Genomic DNA, 23,499 nt, shown 5'->3' on the forward strand with positions numbered 1-23,499 from the left:
TTAAAATGGTCCTTTCGGTTAAATATCACCAAACGGTGTTAAGTGGTGCTTATGTGGCAGACACGTGTAAGTTACGTGGATGATGCTTACATTACTTCAGTGAATACTGAATTAGGGTTTAGGTTATTCAAATTGGGGATTTTGAATTTCTGATTTAGGGTTTCTGATATGAGGATTGCTCCCCTAGTTGGATTCTGTGGTGTGCTTCCCTGCTTCGATTCCATTCGGAGGTGTGCTCCCCTCATTCGATTCTGTGGTGCGAGTGAATTCGGAGGTACGATCTTGTGGTTTGTGATTCGTTCGTGGGTGTAGTTCCGTTTGTGGTGGAAATGTGTGCATATAGATCTGCATCTGTATCATCATGTAGCTGTAACTGAATGGAAGTGCAACAACAACAACGATCGAATTCTAGCCATGGTGGTGGGAGTAGGACGACTTTTGTTGCTCCCATTTGCGATTGTGGGGAATTTACGGTTTTGAGAACCGCAACAACTCAAAAATTGTGGGAGGCAATTTTGGGGGTGTCCAAAGTATAAGGTGAGATGTATTAAACTATGGCTTATGAAAAAAAAATGCATTGGTATTGATTTTTTGCTTATGGTTTTGTCTAATACAGAGTAGGAGTGGCGTAAGCATGAGATGCAATTTTTTTAGATGGTGCAAGTGCATTGAAGACATTGGGGATGACAAAGATGGAACTATTGCTAGACAAATAAACAAGATTTGTAGCTTGGAAGCGTTTGAAGATGTCAAGAAAGTGGATAAAGATGTTGTTAGTAGGGTTGTGTGTTGTTGTAATAAACCTTGCTATGTTGATTATTTTCTTAAAATTCCCTTGAGTGACGTCTGAATGTATGTTTTGGTTGGGATTATGATTGAAAGAATTAATGTAATATGTATTAGTTTGTTGATTTGATTATGTCTAGTATGTAATATGTATCCTGAGATCTGTATCAATGAAAAAATGAATTTTAGCAAGTGGTTGACATAGAAGTTATGTACTATTTTCTTGTTTTGTGGTGCTGCATAATTTTGGGGTTGAATAAGTTGGCATTGTGGAAAATAAGAATGGTGTAACCAAATTAAGATGCAGATTCATTCTTGAAATCAGTATCAGAATAAACTAACATGGGTTAGATTTGCTTAGCTTGAACATTAATGTTAAATACTGCATCTAGTATACATCTTAAGCTTTTACTTTTTTATGAGACAATAAAGTTCAGCTATCCTGTGTCTGAATAAGGTGATATGCATCTCATAATGGTCTAATGGACAATTCCACAATGGTTGCAGTGAGCGAAGTAAACTTCATAATTGAAACTATGTTGGTTAACTGATTTGCAATTCCCAGGACCAAGGCTGCATTGTAAACTTAAGTTTATTATATGTAAATGAAACCTGGTTGAAGATTTCACAAAAGTGATGTAAGGGTACATCAAATACATTGGTTGTTTAGAAGATATTTATAGAAAAGATATTCTCAGAAAAATTTAAACAACATTTAAAAATGTGCAACCGCTATATAAGTTTTTTCTCCAAGGACTTGAGATCGAAAGGTATTATACAATTGAAATTAAGAATCAAACAGATTAGTATCATGAACAATTAAGAACTCTGATTTGGACAACACAACAAGAAAATTCAGAACAAGCAGAGGCCAATCTCATCAAAGACTAAATAAATGAAGGAAAATTGTGATGTTATAATAATATAAAGGTAAAGTATGTAAAAGTAATACAAAAGATATGTAATACATTAGAAGATAAAGCACAAACAAATTTTCTTCACTAATGAGTCCATAAGAGCTACCACAGTTTGGTCCTATAATAATTGTTTTTCAAAATACATATGTTTAGAAATGAGTGAGTTCCAAAAACATTCATGGCTTCCAAAAGCGGTCTTTGATGGACTGTAACTTAAGCTGATCTTGTTGTCCTTCGAGCTGCCTGAGATGACCCTGGTATTCAAACTGTATGCAAACTGTACGCAAATTGTTTTACACTCTTCTGCCTACATGATATTCAAACTATACGCTAATGTATTTTATACAATAATAATCTTCTGCATATATCTAGAACAAAGAAGACAATCTCAATTTAAATAATGCTTGCTTTAGACAAAGATTTTAGTTTCCAGCTTTAACTCAGTTTCTGAAATATTGCAGTTGATCTTGTGGTCCTTCGAGCTGCCTGAGATGACCCTGGTATTCAAACTGTACGCAAATTGTTTTACACTCCTACATGGTATTCAAACTGTACGCTAATGTATTTTATACAATAATAACCTTCTGCATATATTTAGAACAAAGAATACAATCTCAATTTAAATAATGCTTGCTTTGGACAAAGATTTTAGTTTCCAGCTTTAACTCAGTTTCTGAAATATTGCAAGCAAAACCAGGAGCATTAATTCTAGATAAACGAAATGATTATAGGAAGGGATTGATAGAGAAGCATGGAAGTAGCGGTGTGGACGACTCTTTCAGATACAAGCACCTAACATTCTGCTAGCCAAGAGGAATTGTATTGCAATGAAATTAGATAAACTCCACAAAACTACCTACATCACTTTAAAGGCTGAGCCAATGCAGAAACTGCACACCACATATGTAACTGAAGCCCCTTCCAAATTGAATCTGCATAATTTTGAACCCCAACATCACAAAATCATCTGCACATGGATAAAGAGCTGCACGAATAGAACAAGTTCTGTTTCACACATTAGCAGCTACTATAATCTAAGTAAGCAGCTGAATGATGGACCCTTGAAGTGGAGAAGTATTGTAATCAATTACAAACCAAACCTATGTTGGACCACACATCACAAAATTATGTCAGAGACCAAATGTTGGACCACACATAAAAAAAATGTTGCACATGGTGGACCCTACATCATAAACAACTCACCTACTCTGAAACTAAGTCAAAAATTACTAACCTTATAAAGGAGCAACCACAAAATGACACCACGGTCTGGATCGCAATCGCTGCCCCTTCACCACCTCTGGACCGCACCACATAATCGCTCCTCCAAATCGACCATGGGAACGCAGCTCACCATCGTAACTGACGATCGCACCACAGAATCGAATGAGGGGAGTACACCTCCGAATGGAATCGAAGCAGGGAAGCGCACCACAGAATCCAACCAGGGGAGCAATCCTCGTATCAGAAACCCTAAATCAGAAATTCGAAATCCCCAATTTGAATAACCTAAACCCTAATTCAGTATTCATCAAAGTAATGTAAGCACAATCCACGTAACTTACACGTGTCTGTCACATAAGCACCACTTAACGCCGTTTGGTGATATTTAACAGAAAGGACCATTTTGAATACATTTTAAAAAACTTAGGGACCAAATTGAATTTTTTAAAACCACGGTACCAAATTGACTATTGGCTATAAATATAGGGACGAAAAAGATAATTAAACCTTTTAGATATTATACGTATATTCATATCTGTATCATATCAGTATTCGTCTAAGTGTGTTATAGCTTTTAAACCATTCAAATAGAGAGAATCTTGAGAGACTGTTTTATTCCTGTGGAAGCCCGGTGGCAAAGAACAGTGGAGGGTTTAAGAGCAGAAGCGGCTTTGTGGTGTTGAGCTGAGTAGAGTAACCAACTAGGCCAGGTTCTCTCATTCAATTTGCTTCGACCATGTTTTCTCGCACTCGCACCTTTCCTCTCGTTCCCATCGCTTCCAAATGTATTTACTTCTCTCTCTCTCTTCTCTCTTCTCTCTTTCTTCACTGACCTAACGCTGTTTCTCTTTTGTGATTCCCAATCAAGTGTGTGCCTCTCCACTCGAAGCTCTCTACTCCACCCACATTGTCGGCGATAAGCCCGTTCTGGTAAGTAATCCATTTTATTCTCATGAATTCAAATTTCTAAACTATGCCTGCGCCATAGCCACCCACTGTTGTGCCACCAGGTTCGGGATTTTATTCATTCCGCACTCTACCATCCCTTACATGGCTACTTCTCCCGAAGATCGGGCTCCGTTGGAGTTCTTCCTAATACTATCAAGTTCAATCAGCTTCAAGGTCTCGCTCTATTCATTTCTTCATCTATTTTCGGTTAATTGATTTTCGAGAATTAATTAATACTGTTATTAGTTATTATAGAATAAAATGAACTTAATTTTGTTTTACTATGTCTGAAGGAGGGTAAGTAATGTACTTCACCCTATTGATAATGGGCTTTTGACAATTTTGGCTGTCGGTTTTACGTCATAATATGGGGAATTAGCTTTTCATTATTCTGCTTTCGGATTGTTTCAGTTCAGACAGTTTATCTGTTCTCTGGATTAAAGGCAAAACATTGAACTTTTTAAAATTCCCAAACTATTTCAGTTCAAATGCTTGCTATATTTTTAAGAAGTTGAATAACTCAATTTTACATTGGTTATCAATTTTCCGTGGTTTGTACTAATGCTATCGAGTGATGACTTTTCAGGCCGTAAAGCTTATATGAGATACTTGAATAATATTTACAAGCAGAGTGACATATCATGGTTTACACCAGTGGAACTTTTTAAGGTGCCTTCTCGATGTGATTAAGATGTTCTAGTCCTTAATATGTAGAATAATGACTCGGAAGGTGGTTTTATGGTTCTCAGTTTTGTATGTAGAAATTTTCTATGTTTTTGAATAATTTATTTAATCAAGAATTTATATTTTCCATTAACGTTCAATTTTTAAGAGCTATTATTGTTGCCAAGCTCAACCTTCTTGTCAAAAGGGGGCTGCAAAAAGTAGCAATTGATTTCAAGGTTCAATTAGTGTCTGTTTTGGGGCTGTGAGCATTACCTGCAAATTTGCCGTGTTAAGATGGATGCATTTAGGGAAAGTTCAGTAATAATTGACTAGGCAAGACATCTAAGTTAAAACTGAAAACAAGAAGAAAAATTAACCTAGGCATCACACGAACAATGGTACTGAAGGACCAAGTCTGAATTAGATTCCCAACAACTACAAAACCCACAAGGAAAAATTTGGATGTTGAAAATATAATTACAAAATTCTCTCAACAACCCTCTGTATTGCCTACCCAATTTACTCTACCATTTAAAATTCACCCAATTCATGATTGGAATCTAAATGGAAAATCAGGCACATATTGGACATGAAAACTTTGGTATGCAACTTTTCAGAATTTTTGTGATTATTTTTCTTCGGTTTATCAATTTATAGTGAAATTAGTTTCTGTTGCTTGAAACAGCTGTAGAATCTTAAATAATAATTTTGTTTCTCTTAATATTTCCAATCATGTATGTCTATGCAGTGATCTAGCTCTTTTATGTTTATTTTTTTATGTATTTACTTTTGTAGCCTTGGTATGCTCATGCTATCGCTGAAGCCATCATGCGCACTGCAAATTTCTCTGTTCCTCTAAAAGTAAGTGTTTTGCAATCTTGTTGCATTTGATTTCTGGTCTAGGTTCATCTGGCATTTTCCCCTAATCTAAATTTCTCTCTTCATCCAGCAGCTGGGCTATATGAGAGCCCTGCATTTGCTGCTATTCAGCACTAAATCACTTATCAGATAATGTTTCACTTCTATATAAGTGTGTTTCATACCTTTAGATTATCTCAATAAGCCTCATCATATTTTCTTTTGATAATAATGTAGTAAGCATCTTAAGTTTATTTTGTTTACAGAGGTCTGTTACTTTTTACTACTTCAATCAGTAGTTGATACTATCCTCTAATTTGCAATCAGATATATGAAATTGGTGGTGGATCTGGAACTTGTGCCAAGGGTATAATGGATTACATAATGTTGAATGCTCCTGCAAAAGTTTATAACAGTATGACTTACACGTACGTGCCTTGATAGTCAATGTAATATATATTTATTATAAAACCAAATTATAGTGCTAGACACAGTTTTTAATTCTTATGTTAAGATACTTATATTGTGTGTACCTATATTGTCTGTGTAATTCATATGTTGCATAGTTCTCGCATTAGTAACTTCTATGTCGGTCAATCTTTACTTTGGGCCTTGTAATAATTTCATTGCAATAATATAAAAGAGGCATGATATAGAAAATTAGAAATTTTAGGAAGCTGTGTCCCTTTTGATTTTACTTGACTGTATTCCATTCTCAGCTGATTTGGACGGGATGGTTTGGACCAATTCTGGAGGTGCTTTTCTTGTAAATTATAAATTATTTTCAATGTCTGATGCACTCAACTGCAATTGTCAAAAATGGTCTGGCCTGGGCCAGACTAGGCTGGGTTATTGAATATTTTGCCTAAAATGTACTGGACCAATGTGGCCTGGCTTTGATAGGGCTAGATGGGCCATGCTGTTGATAGTTGCCCCCTTGCAGGAATAATGTATATCCACTGAAAAGAAGAGAAATAGTGTGAATGTCTAATTGAGAGGGTGAAAATAATAAGACTAGGAATAGATTTGTGCGGCGGGCAGTACTTATATTTTGAATTTTTACTACATTTCAAATTATAATGATAATTTATAGTTATACATTACAATTTACAAATGTTAAAACGTTAGTGGGGGCAGCTGCCCCCACAGGCACATGTGGATCCATCCCTGAGTAGATTCACTATTTAGTAAATTTGTCTTGTGTACCTATCTTTCACTGGAATCATTTGATTCACATCTGAATTACTATCCTGGTTTTTTACCACAGCTCAGTTGAGATTAGTCCTTCACTTGCTGAGTTGCAAAGAGAAACTGTTGGTGAAGTGCGTAGCCATATACCAAAGTTCAGGGTAGAATGTCGTGATGCTGCTGACCAGAGTGGATGGGGTAGACTGCTATTATAATTCTTCTGAGTTACATAAATATTAATGCGGCTTCCAATTCTAAAGTGATTCAGAATCTAAAGATTAAGCTATCCTATAGTTATTGTATTGTATAATTGTATTTACTATTATATTATTTAAATGTTTCATTATTATTATTGCTGAGGGTCTGCAAAAGTTAGGATGGCTCCATGTGACCTGGAGGTAATGTGTCCAAATATTTGAAACAACCTGTTTACTTGTGAGTAAGATTGTGTACATTTTCCCTTTCCGAATCTTACTTGTGAGTAGGTGTATTTTTTACCGCCTTCTTTCTTTTTAATAATTTATAACAAAATGACAACAATGGAACAATAAATATGTTTCTTTTATTTTTCCTCCATGAGTGATACAAGGATATTCAGATTTTTATCTATCATGTCCATTATTTACTTAATTTTCCTATTTCTCTAGAACTCAGGATCCTATTGTTGTATCAATACTTGTGTTGTTAGAAATCTTAATGCTCAAGGAATGCCTAAAAAATCTTAATGCTTGAGGAATGCCTAAATTGGTCACTTGTTGCTTTATTGTGTCTTTTCAAATGTTTAATTTGTATCCGAGGGTATGGACTTCTAATTTTTCTTAGGGTACAATCTTGTGGAGAAGGGGAGGACATAGTGGACATCAATGAGTTGGATGGATGATGGTGCACTTTCAGAGGCTAGACAAGCTTTAGATATTTCTGTTAACTCCTGTTGAATTATGGGGTTTTAGGTCTAGAGGGATGACAAGGAGAGTGAGACTTTGGATAACATTGTATTGAGTATTCTGATGGTTCTTAAAACCTTGAACACTAATGCTTATTTGTACTAACCACAATCCTAATTTAAAAGGATAAATATCATCAGAGAAGGGAATATTGTAACCAATAGTAAGAAATAATAAGGAAATAGGAAACTAAACCAATCCTGAAGAATAATATAAGACATTCTGAGATATGATCAAGATAATACTAAGTGAATATTTTCGTGTATTTTAATAACACCAACTGGCTGTTCTAGGTTGATATAATTATTATGGTATATGGGCCTCAATTATTTTCCTATCTTGCCCTTGAAAAGTTAATTTTCTCAAACTTCCAGCCTCTTATTTTGGATGTGTGATGACTTCTTTGCAGGATAAGTTTATGGAATAATGCTAATATTGTTCCCTTCTTTACAGAGCAGGTGGAGCTACAACCATGTTGGGTAATAATGCTTGAGGTGTGTTTTATATTGTTTCAATTGTTTTGAACATCTAAAACTTTTTGTGAAATGGTAAAAGAAGAGTTTCAAATCCTATTGTTTCTGAAGCAAATAATGTATTAGAAAATGGGGGAGAAAGCTCATTTTGTACCTCTAAAACCCTAAACAATGATGTTTTAGGGGATAAAATTGGTTAGAAGCCTATATCATGGTAGTGTCACTATAGCAAACAAAAAGCCACATTTTGGCTGCATTGGCCACTATTGAAAACTCTACTATTTGAATTCCATAGCCGCCCATGGTACCTTGCTCTGCTGTTCTGCTATGGTGCTGCTACAGGGCACTATTCTGTGGCTTCAACAAGCATCTGTGATGATTTGTATGATGCTCAACTTTAATTGTGCTTTCAAATACTTAAATTAATTTGTAGATGTTGATGAACCTAAAAGTCCCTAATTTGGTGCTGCCAATGTATGGTTCTGTTTTATTGGGCTGCCTGTAATACAGTGGCTGTTCTACAATTGCTGAACTCTGAACTGCTATTAGTGAAATGGTCAACTACAAGCAATCAGCTATTCAGGTGTGGCCAGAAGCTGCTTTAATTCATACATGTATGATAATGACCAATATAGGGAACCTACGGAGAGATGATTAGCCTGTTCCCATAGTTCAAGGCCCCATTTTACAGTTTTTGGCATTAAAAATTTGTGCTGGTAGTTTTCCTTTAGAAGCTAAGATCTGGAATTTGGCTATCTGCCATTATCAACTCAAACGCATCATAAATTTTTTGAGTCAATTGTGTGTTTTGCTAAGAATTTTGGTATTCAATGTTGCAGACTAGAAATCTTCTTTTGCTGGTGTTTTCTTCTCATTAATGGTGAATTTTTTTTATTATTGTTATTGTTATTTAGATATTTAACAACAATTACTTTACTTTGTGTAGGTACTTGATAATCTTCCACATGATCTTATCTATGCAGAGAATCAAATTTCCTCATGGATGGAAGTCTGGGTTGAGAAGCAGCATGACCAGTAAGTCTAAGCTTTATGTGTGGATGCTAAATATACTGGTACATATTCCAGTGCCTCATTGGGAGTAGCTGTTAGAAAATCTGACAAATATCTCATGATATTTTTTTATATATCTTAGAATATTTTAGAATATTCTAGATGATATTTTTTATTTTATGATTTTTGCTTTCTTATTTTTTATGGGGTTGAGTTAGGCTTAAAGTCCACTTTGTAATATGGTATCAGAGCCATTTCGAGTCTATCCTAGCGAGTATTTGTGTTGGGCCTATCGTGCCACCCGCTATCGGATCACCCATAATATATAGTCTCACGCACGAGTTGGCAGTCTCGGCGTGAGGGGGGTGTGTTGGAGATCCCACATCGACTAGAGATTAGAGTCTTTCATTGTATATAAGTGGGTGCAAATCTCAACTCTATGAGCCGGTTTTATGGGGTTGAGTTAGGCTTAAAGTCCACTTTGTAATATATTTAATCAAGATCTTTGTAATGATAGGTCTAATCATATCATATGAATAGGAATATTATTTCGTATATTTATTTGTATTTGTTTCATTAACTCTATATAAAACGCACTGAAATATTGTGTACTCAGTTTCAATATCTCTTGCATCTATTTTTCTCTTTAAAAACATCATATTAGAGCTGTACCAATTAGTCTCCTCTTCCATAGTGTCTCTTCTTTTCAATTTGACTATCATTTTTCGGCTATGTCCTAATTTGGTTTACACTGGAAAAATCCATGGCAAATGTTGTTCACCAAGATTGACTTTCCCAATAGGTAATGTTTCCCAGCACTGACTTTTCTAGCGACACACCTTGTGCTTGCCTCCTTTCAGGGTTGTACCCTTTTGTTGTTGATCATGGCTTCCTCTAGTACTACACCTCGGTCCATTGATAATCCCCGGACAACTTTTTTTTTGCTACATACAAAGATTTCCTCTACTGGTATCAGCATCGCTAGACTGATGGTTCTTCTACTTTGGTGTTTGTTATATCATTACAGTGACTTCTATTGCCATCCACAAGCATTGAATCTTTTGCCACAAATAAACCATATAGGGGTGGTCACTTCTATTCCTGCAGATAGATGATTATTCTGATGGTGAATTGTGTTGTTTATGGCTCATAATAGCCTAGCTCTCTGTCCCAGATGTTGTTGTCAGACTTATTTTCACGTTTAATGTTTTGGTTCTCCAATTATATTGGTTTCAAGCTTCCAAAGGAGGTTGGGAAAGTCCACCTTGCTTTGCTTGCCGAGAAATTTCTCAGTTTGTTGATTATTCTAGCTATTTGGCTTAGCTATCTTTGTAGCGTTTCTCTCTGGCTTCTCCAGCATCCCTGAGTTACCTTTCCAACAATTGTTTTTAGTGGAACACAGTTTTTATGTTTTCTAACTATTTTTATTTATGGAGAAATGATTTGTTTTTCTTGCAATAAGTTGAAAGCTTAGTAAGATTTAGCCTGAGCAGGATGTGTTAGAAAATCTAGGGAATATTTGAGGATATCTTTTCTACATCTAAAAATATTTTGGAGTATCCTTGATGACATGCTAGGATTTATTTTTATTTTCTATTCTATGATATAATTCCTTATTTAATTAGGATCTTTAAAATTTTAGGCATATTATATGATGTAAATAGGAATTTCATCTCCTATATTTGTTTGTATTTATTGCATTATTCTATACTAAATGGGCACCAATGTGTAGTCAAGACACCGTTTCAACATCTATTTTTCTCTCATTTGAAAACCACAACGTTAAAAAGAACAAAGATGTTTCTGTTTATCATTTAAGTGATTATAAAATCATAACATTATTTTGTGGCCTCTTTTATACGACCTAAATGAGAATTACACGTCACCAATCATTTTCTATCTTTATTAGTGAAACATTAAGTGAGTTATACAAGCCAATGCAAGACTCACTAATCACACGTTGTGTTGAGATCATGGACTTGGATAAAACCAACACAACTAACAGCACTGCAGTATCTACTATGAAAAGCATTTGGTCTAAGGTTTACCCAAAACCTCGGAGATGTTGGCTGCCGACCGGTTGCTTGGTAAGAGTTTCTTAAATCTTCCCTAAGTCTCTCACATATAAATTGATTATTGCATTTACTACCGTCTCACTTTCCCAGAAATTACTTGACGTTCTCCATGAGGTGTTACCAAAGATGTCTTTGATTGCTTCTGATTTTAGCTACCTGCCAGATGTGAAGTTACCTGGTGAAAGAGCTCCCTTGGTTTCAACTAAAGTATATTCTTGTTATACTTTTAACAAAACTGCTGTTGTCTGTTTTTGCATCTTGTAGACTTTAGAGAGAAGTTTAATTAACTGATTTTTCCTTATGAATGGCAGAAAGATGGGAGCAGCACAGATTATGACAATTATATGGAGGCCAAGGTTCACTTTACCTCTAGCTTCTTTCATTTTCAACTTTTTCGTTATTCTCACGTGTTCACTTCATCTGGTGTCTTACATTATAAGTGGATACTGTATTTGTTGCTTGAGACAATCTTGCTTAAATTTAGTAGTATGTTTTAAGTATTATTTCTTAAATTATGCCGAAGCACTTATGATTTGCTAAAGGTAATGGCTACAAAAGCAGTTGAACATGGCAATTTGAACGTACTCGAAGTTTCACATTTTATAATTTTATTCAATAAATTCGTATGGCATGATAACATGTGTTTTACGGACTGTAAGGCCTAGGAAGTAGGAATTTCCTTTTTTAAGAATGTTACTTGTTAAAAGATGTTAAGAGACAAATGTACATCCGAGGGAGGATAAGAAATTATACAAGTGCGAGCCAAAGCGGCGTAGAAGAACCAATAAGCTGCTTTATCCAATTATTTATTTATCACTGATAGAAACTCCCTTCAAACAGGGTAGGAACTGCTTTTATGCATTGTCGCCCTACTCTAGAGAAATCCATTTTCTTAGTTACTAGTGATCAGGAACGATCTAAGTTACAAACGTATATTTCCTTAGAAGGAACGTAAAAGCTGATTGGGAGCATAAAGGCCTTGGTGGTGTAATAATATGAAGAACCTGAAGCATTGGGAGCATAAATGTCTTGGTACTAGTGTAATTTAAATTGGAATTCCTTAAGAATTTTCTTTAAATTGCAAGATGCACTGATGTTTTAAAAGTTATCCCGGGATTGATATTACTGGTCTGTCTCTTACTAATCACAAGTAATTGGGTATTTCATAGTAATTTCTGGATCGTTTTGTTGCTTCCACTTGCAACATATAACTATTTAAGCTCAATCACCATTTCATTGGCGTACAGAACTATTTACGCATGCTGTCTTGTCATAGAACAATCTCTTCCTCCACTTCTAAAAATACATGGTTGTACTTAAGCATGTGTTTATCTTTTGCAGGGTGACGCTGATATCTTCTTTCCTACAGACTTTTGGTTCTTGGAGCGAATAGATCATTATTGTTCTGGGCGGCTAAAACTTCATGGTGATCATACATCAAAAAAAGGAAAGAAAAGGAGAACAATTACGGTAAGGCAATACCAGATGTGTTTTTGCTTCAAATGGTTAGCAACTTAGTGTTCTCTAGCTCAATGATTTATATTTGATGTAGCTGGAAACATCATCTTTCATGGAGGAGTTTGGTTTACCCACAAAAACGAGAACCAAGGATGGATACAACCCACTCTTGGATGATTTCAAGAATACCAAATTTTATCTCAGTGTCCCTACACACAATACTAAGTAGCTAATAGTCATGCTCAATGCAAGTACTTTCATTCACAAGGGCGTGCCACGGACGTGTATACCATTTGAGCATAAATGAGTTCCAAAGGGTGTCTGTGGTCATACATAATCGATGGGCATTTTTTCCTTGGACATGTGGCCCTTCTCTCTGAGACCCCACAAATTGTTTGATTTAATTGTAATACACATTTTTACATAGGTTTTAGAACATGACTTTTATAGATCACTATAATCTTTGTAATGTCGTATTTGGCAGTACTTTGATTTGTACACTGCAAGATCCTACCCACAAGGTATATACCTCAACCTTTAAGTGATACCTCATCTTCCAGAATTTGAAGTTGAAAGATTAAAAAGATATTGATTATAAAGATATTGCAAATGAGATTAAAAATGATGATGAAATTTAAGTGTTTGGGAGGCATAAATGATTCAATATTTTAATAAGCAAAAAGGTTATTATTAATACTTTGTAGCCAAAAAACTTATATATAAGTCGCAAGTGTTAAAATAGTTGTTGGAGGTTTTTTTTAAAAATTTAATCGTTTATAATTGGTTCTAGATATTAAGTGCATGATTCTACTTTCATATGAAACAAGTTAAAAAGTAAGACTCGGAGTAATAATTAAAATTTTGTTTTGACTAAACCAGGTTTTAAAATCATTAGTGTAGTTTTCATAGTTTCACAAGCGACCTCCTTGGCTACCATTATTACGCTTTTGGTAGTTAAACATTCTTACATGTGTCTAATATTAATGGTTTTAACTTCACACCTGGTTAAACAATTTAAGAAAATCCATCGTAGAATTGGGGTATAATCTCCAAGATTAATGTATTGCTCTCTGAAGTTTAACAATATTTGATAAAAGTTGGTCGTCGTGAGATGAAAAGAAAATTAAATTTATTACGAAAAAATAATCCTAGCTACAATATTTTCCAGTTTTTTTATATCTAACATAATGATCTATAAATAGGATTCGACAACTATTTTCAGGTTAATTCATAGTTAGAGATGGAAGGTAATCTATTCCTAATTTTTTTTAATTTCAGAGTGACACTAGGCTTTTCACTTATCTCAACAGAATGAAATTTTTGTTCAATCTGTATCTCACTTGGAATAATGGGTATACGCAAAAAGAAAAATAAAAATTTAATGTTAAAATAGATGGATATTTCCTTTTCTCCAACATGAAATATAAAAAAAAGAAATCTGATTACATAAATATCAAATTACAATGTCAAATAATTATAATAAAAAATAATAATAATAATAATAATAAAATATGTGTCCTATAAATAAGTTACTAAATTAAGAATCAAAATTAGTATAAGTTTATTAGATTATTTAATAAACTAAAAAAATATTTTAGTAACTTAAAACACAACAGGTATAAAAATAAGATAAATATTAGAATAAATATAAAGAAAAGAATGAAATAAATATGTATATACTCGTACTGATATTCATCCTCATATCTAATTTAAAATTTGGATATTAATCGTATTCATATTATATTTAATTTAGAGATTCCTCCTTAAAATTAAGAAGCATTTGGATAATAGTAATGGAAACGGATTCAATTTGAAGAAAAAAAAAGGCAAATCTACAGCTAATAATAATATATTTGTCATTATTCCAATTTGAAACTTTTTTTAGGTAATTTATGGCTAATATGGGAAAGCAAACAATTTGAAGTTGTGACTCCAAACGGGCAGCGAGACTAGGCACATTGAGAAGGTTGCAGGGTCAGTGAGACTTATTAATAAATCACTTTTATTTGAAATTTTGACATTTATAAGTGCAAATTAGGTTTGCCAGCGAAAATACATATATAAAAATTGTAGAAATAACAACAGAGCTTATAAATGCATGTTTGTGCAATTACAAAGGCCATATTACAAACTACACTATAAACACATGTCTACCTACATTCAGCTTAAGCATTTTATAAAGCATTCCTACTATCACCATTTGAAAAGGAGAAGAAGAAGATGAACAAGCACCGATGAGTTTCTCACAAGTTGAACAGCTGAAAACGAGTCATATTCAACAATTAATTACACTGTCTTTGGTTATGTTAAATATGTCTAACCAAAATGATATATATTAACAAAATCAAGAAAACTCACCAATCATTTTCAATGTACCTTCGAGTCCCATGATTTTGACGTAGAATATCCATCCCAAGGATGATAATCTTCAACTCGAGCAAGCTCAAATTCGTCTTCGTTTTTCTCTGCGTTACACTTCCTAACCAATCTATGAATCTCTTCTAATTCAAATGTGATCTCTTTCATAGTTGGACGTTTCTTTCCATTCAACTCTAAGCATCTATTGGCAAGATTAGCAACGGCAATGATTTCTCTTTTCTCTGCTTCTTTCACAATTCTCTTGTCAACAATGTCAAGCAGATTGTCCTCCTCCACACACTCAACAAAATATGAAGCTAAACTCTTGAACTCTCCAGATCTTACTGATGATATTGGCTTCTGGCCTGTTAAAAGTTCAGCAAGAACTACTCCAAAACTGTACACATCACTTTTCTCTGTAAATTGACTAGTGTGAAAATACTCAGGATCCAAATAACCAAAGGTGCCTTGAACAACTGTTGTAAGATGAGTAGCTTCAATAGAAATTACTCGGGATGTTCCAAAATCTGCAATTTTTGCCCTATATTTTTCATCTAACAGTATATTAGTGGATTTGATATCTCTATGATAAATGGGTTTAGATGCAACTGAGTGCAGGTAAAACATGGCTCCTGCAATCTCAGTGGCAATTCTCAAACACATATCCCAGGTCATTGGTAATAACTCCTTGTTTTGGTCATGCAAATATTCAAAGAGATTACCATTAGGTATGAATTCATAAACAAGTAGGGGAATTTCTGTCTCCAAACAACATCCTAACAACCTCACCACATTTCTATTGTTAATTTGTGAAAGAATGACAAACTCATTGATGAATTCTTCAACATTTCCTTCCACCTTAAACTTTTTCACTGCAACAATTGTACCATCTACCAGCATTCCTTTGTAAACAGTACCTTGCCCTCCTTTTCCAACAACTCTATTCATGTTAAAGTGGTCAGTGGCTTTCTCTAAATCATCTAAGCTAAAGAGAATAGCTTTGTCTAGATTAGCTTCATTGGATGATATTCTTTGTTGCAACAACAAACCACCATTCTTTTTGAAGAACTTCTGTTTCCCTTTCTCTATCACTCTCTTCCTTACATCCTTATACAACAACCATAGACCAAGGAGGAAAATGATAGATCCCACACTTGACGAAACTCCTACACAATTTGTCACAATAAATTCATCATGGATTGTAATTTTTCCATTACAAAAGTTGTTGTGCATGCATCTATAGTTCTAACAAAACGAAATTTCACAGAGATGTAGTTAACCATCTGGAAAAATACAAAAAACTAGATAATTATTTTTCATAAATACTTATAATGGATTTCTATCACAAAATAAAATTACCTATATGAGTTAATTTGTAGAAACTTTTTTCTAGTTTTCTTCTGCTACAATTAGAAAAAATTATTAGTCTAAATCTATTTTTATATATCTAGTCTTGATAAGTGCCTTTATAAATTTAATACGTACCTACTATAGCCCACTTCTTGGTTTGACTGTTATTGTAACCTGGTAAGGCTGAAACATCAGAAACGAAGTTAGATTAGGTTTTAACTTACATGTATATATTAACTTTCACTTAAAAGGGTATGATCAGACTGCATGGAATTAATTAATTTGATACCAGAAGTTATACTGTATTTAGATTTTAGAAAATATGTGCAATGTTAAATGCAAATCAATTCTATCCAAAACAATAGTATATAAATTATTTTATATAACACTACCACTGTAGAACAATGTAAAGTTACTGCATAGAGATCATACCAGTGCAGCCTCCTGCAAGGTAGGGATTGCCATAGAAGCCTTCTAAGCAGTCGCATCTCCAACCTGTGGTTTGCGAAGATGTAAAATTAGAGCGATTACAAGTGACATAATCTGATTCTGAAAGGAGTTGAAGGGTAGAATTGTGGAGTGTGTTGTCCAAAATCTTCCACTCAAGAATTGCAGGAACATGATCCATATTGTTAAAATCAGACGTAACTTGCCCATGTACAATGAGCGCATAACTACACGGTTCACTCACAGTATTATTGTTTTGGGTGTTAAAATCTTGAAGTGTTGCGTTATATTCTAAAAGATACTTGGGCAGTGAAGTCTCGCAGCAGTACCTGCCACTGCAACTACCTTCTCTTACCAAGTTGAAGTTATCGTTGACTTCTTCACTGTCATCACAAATAGAAACACAACAAGCAACATTGGACCCATTGGACTGCAAAAAAGCAAGGTTGTTGCAACCAATGGCCATAAATTTGTTGGCATCCTGGGAATACACGAAAGGGCTTCCTCTCAGGTTTATTACCTCTGGCTTCGCTCTTCTGCTTGGGCAGTTCCAATGGAAAATTGGATTCATTATATAAACTTCATGCATGCCAAGGACTCTCACCTCCAGATTTAAAGACTTTAGGTAGGGTTTTTGACCCTCAGAAGTTTCTCTGCATTCGATTTCAAACCACTTGTCTACGTAGCATTTCGGATCTTTCATTCCAAAGGGGTAATAGATCTCAACACCTCCACATATGGAACTACACCCAGGTTTTGCTATAATAAGCTCATGTGCAGAATATGCCAGAGGATATATAGGCAATGTTATCAACATGATGATGACGAGAAATGGTAGTTGCAGAATCATTGTGGCTAAAACAGTAATCCCAATATCTATACCAGATTATTAGAAGAAGCATATATTTATGCATAACTTAAGATAACTGCTTAATGAATTTCTAAGTATATGTTATTGATCTTCTGGAAGTCAAACTTTGACATGCAGTAATACTGGAATTTAAAATTTGGTTTGAACAATTCTCCATTGCCTGCAGTAGTGAGCTATGAAGAGATGATGGCTTGATTGAGATGGATGGGATAAAGAAATTTCCTCATCATCTTCACTCTCCAAATAATCAAAAGGTCATGTTAAGATATCAATATATATAATAACTAGTCTTGTTTTGATTAATATATTATCAAATATCTATTGTTTGAACAGTACTAATTTATTAGCCTGATTGATTAAGGAAAGATACAAATAATGGTGAACTTGTAATTGTTGGTATAATTGCATACACTTTCTACAGAGATATACTCAACCTACGTATTCATACACTATTTCTCCTTTCACCATTTGAATTTGAATAATTTAATTCCTGATCTCCATCTAAAAACTGATAATTTTCTAATCATTATTGATGAATTGATCAACTATAGAAATATTCATTGACTTATAAGATAAATGCTTCCGCTTTCAGAGTTATATATATATATATATATATATATATATATCATTTAAATTAATTAGTAACAATGTTATAGAAGCATGAAACATGCTTCTATAATATTGCTATTAAATAATTTAATTTTATGGTAAATATATATTAATGTATAATGGTTCCTTTACATTGATTTATAATTTTACAAGATAAATAACATGATTTCATTATATTGATTTTTTTTTTTTGTAAATATATATTATTTAAAACTTTTATTTTGATTTCTACGATTGTTTTACACATTAATCCATCAACTGATACGTTATACAAATATATATATATATATATATATATATATGTGACTATTTCTTCTCTGCACATTTGTATTCTATATAATTCGGGATGTCTTTTTTTAAAATTTGTAATTAATTTTCGAATTACATAATCTATAAAATTTTTTTATGAATGATTAATTTTTAGATTACATAATTAAAAAGTTTTTTTTAATTTTTGAATTGTATAATCTATTTTTTTAAATATATGTTCGAATTACATAATCTGAAAACAAGTGGCACAAGAAATTAAAAATGTATTTCCGCGTTTTGTATTGGGTGGCAGAGCAGGAAGAAAGAGTCATACTATGTACTCTAAATACCAACAATTGTGCAAATACCAAGAATTGTGCTTTGTTTTGCAGAGAACTGCAGAGCCTCTGGTCAGGTCCAGTTATTGTAGTGGGCCTGTTGTATGTTATGGACCACTTACCTCCATAACAATCATATGGTTTTTTCTTCCTGCACCCCATAATTATTAAAATAACAAGTTTACCCTTCATAAAAGTGGCTTCTGGATTATCTGAAGTGGAAATAACTGGAACAAATTTTTTTGGAATTTTTATAACAAGTTTTGAAATAAACTTTTCATAACACGTGAAATGTATTTTTGAATAAGCTTTCTGAATAGAATTTTCAAAATAAACTTCTTAGAACAAGTTTTTCAAAACACATAAAATAAGTTCATGAACAAACTTTGAAGAACAAAATTTGTGGAGACAAACATTTCAGAACTGTTCCTACTAGGGAGATGGGACCTAAAGAACTATTGAAGTCTTCGTCTTCTTCTTTCGGTCGGACAGGTTGTTAGGTGCTTGAGATCCTTCTCGTCTTCGTGCTTCTCCTTCGGCTCTCAGTCTCGGATGAACACCGGATGGGGTACATGCGGAAGGCACTCCGACGCTCAAGTCAGTAAAACGGGTGATCGGTATTCGGGTAGGTGCACAGTAATAAATGACATATCTTTCTCCTTGAAATGTGTGCTATTTATATTATTTTAATGAGCTTACCTCATTGGGCCTGATTAGTGGAATGGATCACACTTAGGGTTGCATTACCTAATCCTTAATGATGGCTTAGCTTCACTAACCTTGGTTTGAGCATTAATGTTTATACGTGTCAGTCGGTCTGACCATGCGTGGTGTGTCGGTCGGTCAGCCGGGGAGAGAGACACGTTAGCATGTGTCTTGATCATCTTGGATAGAGAGGCTGAGACACGTCAAGATGTCGACCATACTGGTATAAGAAAGTAAATGATAATTTCCAAATTGAATTTTCTAGATCAACTCTCTCTCTTATTCTTCTTTCCTCTCCAAGAGTGCAACGCACGATTTAAAATGAAAGTGTAGGTGGCGGATACAATGGTAGAAGTGGCATGGTGCACAAGAAAGGGTATTTTAGTCGTTTTCCCTTAGTATGTGACAGTAATTATAGGGATGCAAGAAATAAAGATGCTTATTAGATGAGATTTTATACATGATAGAGAACAGAATTGATATTTATGAAATTTTGTTTATTAATTAGGAATAGTTTTAAGAGATAGCTAACTAGTGACATCCTTAACGCATAAATGTTGGTAGGGAGAATTTTAGAGTAGATTCCCAAAATGCAGATGTGAGGTTATGTTAGAAAAAGATTTATAAAAGAGTAAATGACAGAAAAGCAAACACAAAGCTGAGTGAATAAAGAATATGCGAGGAAGATCCTTTCCTCCACTTTCCCTATCACCTACAAAACCCACTAACATCTTTACCTCACTTCACCACTTTTTTTGCTCTCATCACCAACCTACCATTGTGCCACTACCTCTTCTCTTCCACTCCAGTTCAATATGAATTCCAACTTCAGATCATGCCACAGAATTTGCAACCATCAACTTGGATGCCATCTAGGAAACAAAAAGAACAAGGATGCTCTTCATGTTAATTAGTTCTACTAGTTAGGCCACAAGCCTTCAACTTGAAGGGCAACCAATGATCCTTTGGCAATGTTTACTATTATATCATACACACACACACTCACTCAGTGTAAGCAATCTTGGTAATTAGTTTACTGTTTTTGCTCTTATGTTGTTTATTTCTCTATAGATGTTTCTGAGTAACATGTTTCTATTTGGGTAGCCTGTGTCCTGATTCACTGTTAATGCTATGTTAAACTCTGCCATTGGTTTTCAAATCTTTTTTATTTCAAGTTCTTTTGTTTTTATAATTGCTTGTTTAGTTTGACTATTCAGGTCAGCAAGATTTCTAACTTGTGGTTTATTTATTCATTCAATTTAACGCAAGAAGTATTTTGTAGCTTAAAATAGCAAAAATTGGCTAAATACTATATGGATTAAGTACTTAGTGTTCACACAAGTGTAAAAACGATCTATTCACTAAGAAATCTCGTATTCGTTTATTATCGTGTACGTAAACCCTTCTAGCCACAATAATAACTACGGATGAAATTATCTTTTTAGTAGGAAAATAAAAGTTCAACATGTTTTTCGTCCATTTAACTTTAACATAAAATTGAATTTTGTTTTTAGTTTAAATTTTAGACCATTCAAATACTTGTAGTATAAAAATGATTAAAATAAATTTTATTATGTGAAATTGGTTCAATTTAAAGTTTCACTTCATCAATACATTGAATATAGTTACAATGAACATCAGTCTTTAATTAAAATAATAATAAATTTTTAAAAAAATTAACAATCATTTTATTTGTATAATTATACATTTTAATCATCTTTAAACTACAATTATCTGGATAGTCTAAAGTTTAAACTAAAAACAAAAATCAATTTCGTATTATAATATATAGACGAAAAATATATTTAACTTTTAAGTAATATATGAAATTAAATGGTAGGTAACTAATAAGTGTTGAAGCTAAAGGTATTGTAGATAGACTAATTTTATTTAACCTATTTAAATTAATTTAGTTATATTATTTTATAGTGAATAAAATAATTTTTTTCTTATTTAAAACCTATTTCCTAAATCAGAATTTTATAATTCTTATAACCTTTGAATTATTTTAAAACCAATGTAAATTAATTTTATTAAAAACTTCATAATATAGAGAATTCTGAAAAGGATATATTTTGTTTATATGTTAATATGATATGGAAAGGCATAATAAACCATGCGAATTAAGTAGTAGTTTTAATTAAAATCATTAATTTTTAATTTTATTTTTTATTATACTTTTTAATTTTAAATCAATTATGATAAATGGACTATGTGTTTTGTCCTTACTTTTTTCTATTAATCCTATTAAAAAGTGGGTTTATATATCTCTAACTTAATTTTATAAAATTGGCTTGCAAGGTAAAGACTATAAACTTATACATAGATTATTTTTATGGATAATTGATATATGATATCCAACACAAAATGAAAACCTAATTAGTTGTCTATGTGGACGTAGGTTGCAGATTGACAGCGACCGAACCACGTTAAATCATGTGTTGTTTATTTTCTGCAGTTGATTTGCGATTGTGTGTTGCTTTCGCGTGCGTTTTTCCATCAGCTTCCACTCAACTACATCAACATTGACATTATTATTTTTTTTTGCTGGACTCACCATTGTCGATGTGTTGTTGGTTTAGGGTTTAGGGTTTATAAATGAGTCATTTATAGTCTTTCTGAAGGAGCAATGTACTTAAGAGACACTTCAATATAACACCTCAAATTGGAATCTTTAACCAAAATCAAAATGCACTTAAAATATGATTCTTCAAATTGGAATCACAACAAGCTATAACTAAGACAACTTGCAAAATTGCATCCAAAATTTCTTTGAGTCTTAATATGTACATCCTCACCCCACCACAAAGCAACTGTAGGCACAGGCGCAAGGAGAGAGTTCATCGGAATTGGAGCCGGTGGGAAGCTCATTGATGTCACAGTCGGAGTAGACGATGTCGGAGGCTTGGTCGCTGGAGTAGGAGCCACAACCGTGGGAGGAGATGTCGCTGACAATGCGGAGGTTACGGCTTTAGGGGATGTCACCACTTAACACCTCACATCTTTCAATCTCACTTCTCTGTGCCACATTAGAAGCACTTGATGTCATAAGGTGCGACTTAATGAAAATGACTAATTCTGATACATTTTAAAAAAACATAGGGATCAAATTGATTATTTTAAAAATCATTGTACTAAATTGAATATTTACCATAAATATAGGGACGAACCAGGTAATTATACCTTAAAAGATTTGATCATTAAAATTTGTCATATATAGTTAAAATTACACTTATTAACTCTTTGAATTGTCAAATTAAGTAATTATTATTTCAAATTATATCATTTTTTTTTCTTGAAATCTTACTCAGTTTATAATTCATTTATTTGAATCATCATTAATGATACCAATTGTGAATCATTTATCAACAAATTAATCAATTATTTTAAATAATAATTAATTCTTTATGTAAGTGATATTTGAACAGTTATCATTATTACAAAATTATAAAATTACTATACTAAATAAATTATATACTTTATTAACTAAATTAGTATGATGATTAAATTAGAAATTAATTTTAGAGAAAAAATAATAATTAATTATTATATTAACTAAATTAAATATTATTTTATGAATTAAAAAATTACTATCATCTAAATTAGTTTTATAACTAATAAAAAATTATAAATTAATTTTTAAATTGGTATCTAATTAACTATCAAAATTTTAATTATTAATTTATTTATATTATAAAGTTGATAGCTAATTAGTTACCAATTTAGAAAGTAGTAATGCCATTATGTTGTCAAATTAAAATGATTCCATAGACTTATCTAAGTCTAGAGAGATGATAGTATAGAATAAAAGTTCATTTAAATTAAAAATAAAATGAAATTTGATACATAAATAAATATTTTATTACTTAATATGCAATCAATTTTTTAAAAATTCAGATTATATTTTAATCTAACTCATATTCTATTTTTAATAGTTTAGTGAGGTGATGATGCACGTATCTAAAATATTTTATTGGTTATTCTCAACTATTATAAATTCAAATTTTCAAAATCACAAACAACT

At 33.0% G+C, this 23,499-nt stretch overlaps 2 protein-coding genes across 3 annotated transcripts; one reads left to right on the forward strand and one right to left on the reverse strand.

Moving 5' to 3' along the window:
* The first annotated feature begins 3,373 nt into the window (after window positions 1–3,373).
* Window positions 3,374–13,093, forward strand: LOC137832001 (protein arginine methyltransferase NDUFAF7 homolog, mitochondrial). The gene is made up of 14 exons (XM_068639948.1): window positions 3,374–3,712; window positions 3,796–3,857; window positions 3,938–4,049; window positions 4,462–4,544; window positions 5,337–5,402; window positions 5,727–5,827; window positions 6,667–6,785; window positions 7,985–8,025; window positions 8,951–9,039; window positions 10,925–11,102; window positions 11,181–11,297; window positions 11,402–11,446; window positions 12,432–12,560; window positions 12,643–13,093. Exons 1-14 carry the CDS (start codon window positions 3,664–3,666, stop codon window positions 12,775–12,777), a joined length of 1,326 nt encoding a protein of 441 aa, XP_068496049.1. The 5' UTR covers window positions 3,374–3,663; the 3' UTR covers window positions 12,778–13,093.
* A 1,434-nt stretch (window positions 13,094–14,527) lies between these two features.
* On the reverse strand, window positions 14,528–17,622 carry LOC137832002 (wall-associated receptor kinase-like 10). Of its 2 annotated transcripts, none has more exons than XM_068639950.1 (4): window positions 16,689–17,622; window positions 16,392–16,439; window positions 14,907–16,072; window positions 14,528–14,806 (listed from the first exon to the last, which is right to left on the reverse strand). In XM_068639950.1, the coding sequence occupies exons 1-3, from the start codon at window positions 17,551–17,553 to the stop codon at window positions 14,916–14,918; spliced, it is 2,070 nt and encodes a 689-aa protein (XP_068496051.1). In that variant the 5' UTR covers window positions 17,554–17,622; the 3' UTR covers window positions 14,528–14,806; window positions 14,907–14,915. The 2 variants fall into 2 exon arrangements, with proteins under 2 accessions (XP_068496051.1, XP_068496050.1); XM_068639949.1 differs by having other exon boundaries at window positions 14,925–16,072; window positions 16,689–17,601.
* Between the last annotated feature and the right edge of the window lie 5,877 nt (window positions 17,623–23,499).

This window comes from Phaseolus vulgaris, chromosome 6 (genome assembly GCF_000499845.2).
Source record: "Phaseolus vulgaris cultivar G19833 chromosome 6, P. vulgaris v2.0, whole genome shotgun sequence".
NCBI classification, from domain to species: Eukaryota; Viridiplantae; Streptophyta; class Magnoliopsida; order Fabales; family Fabaceae; genus Phaseolus; species Phaseolus vulgaris.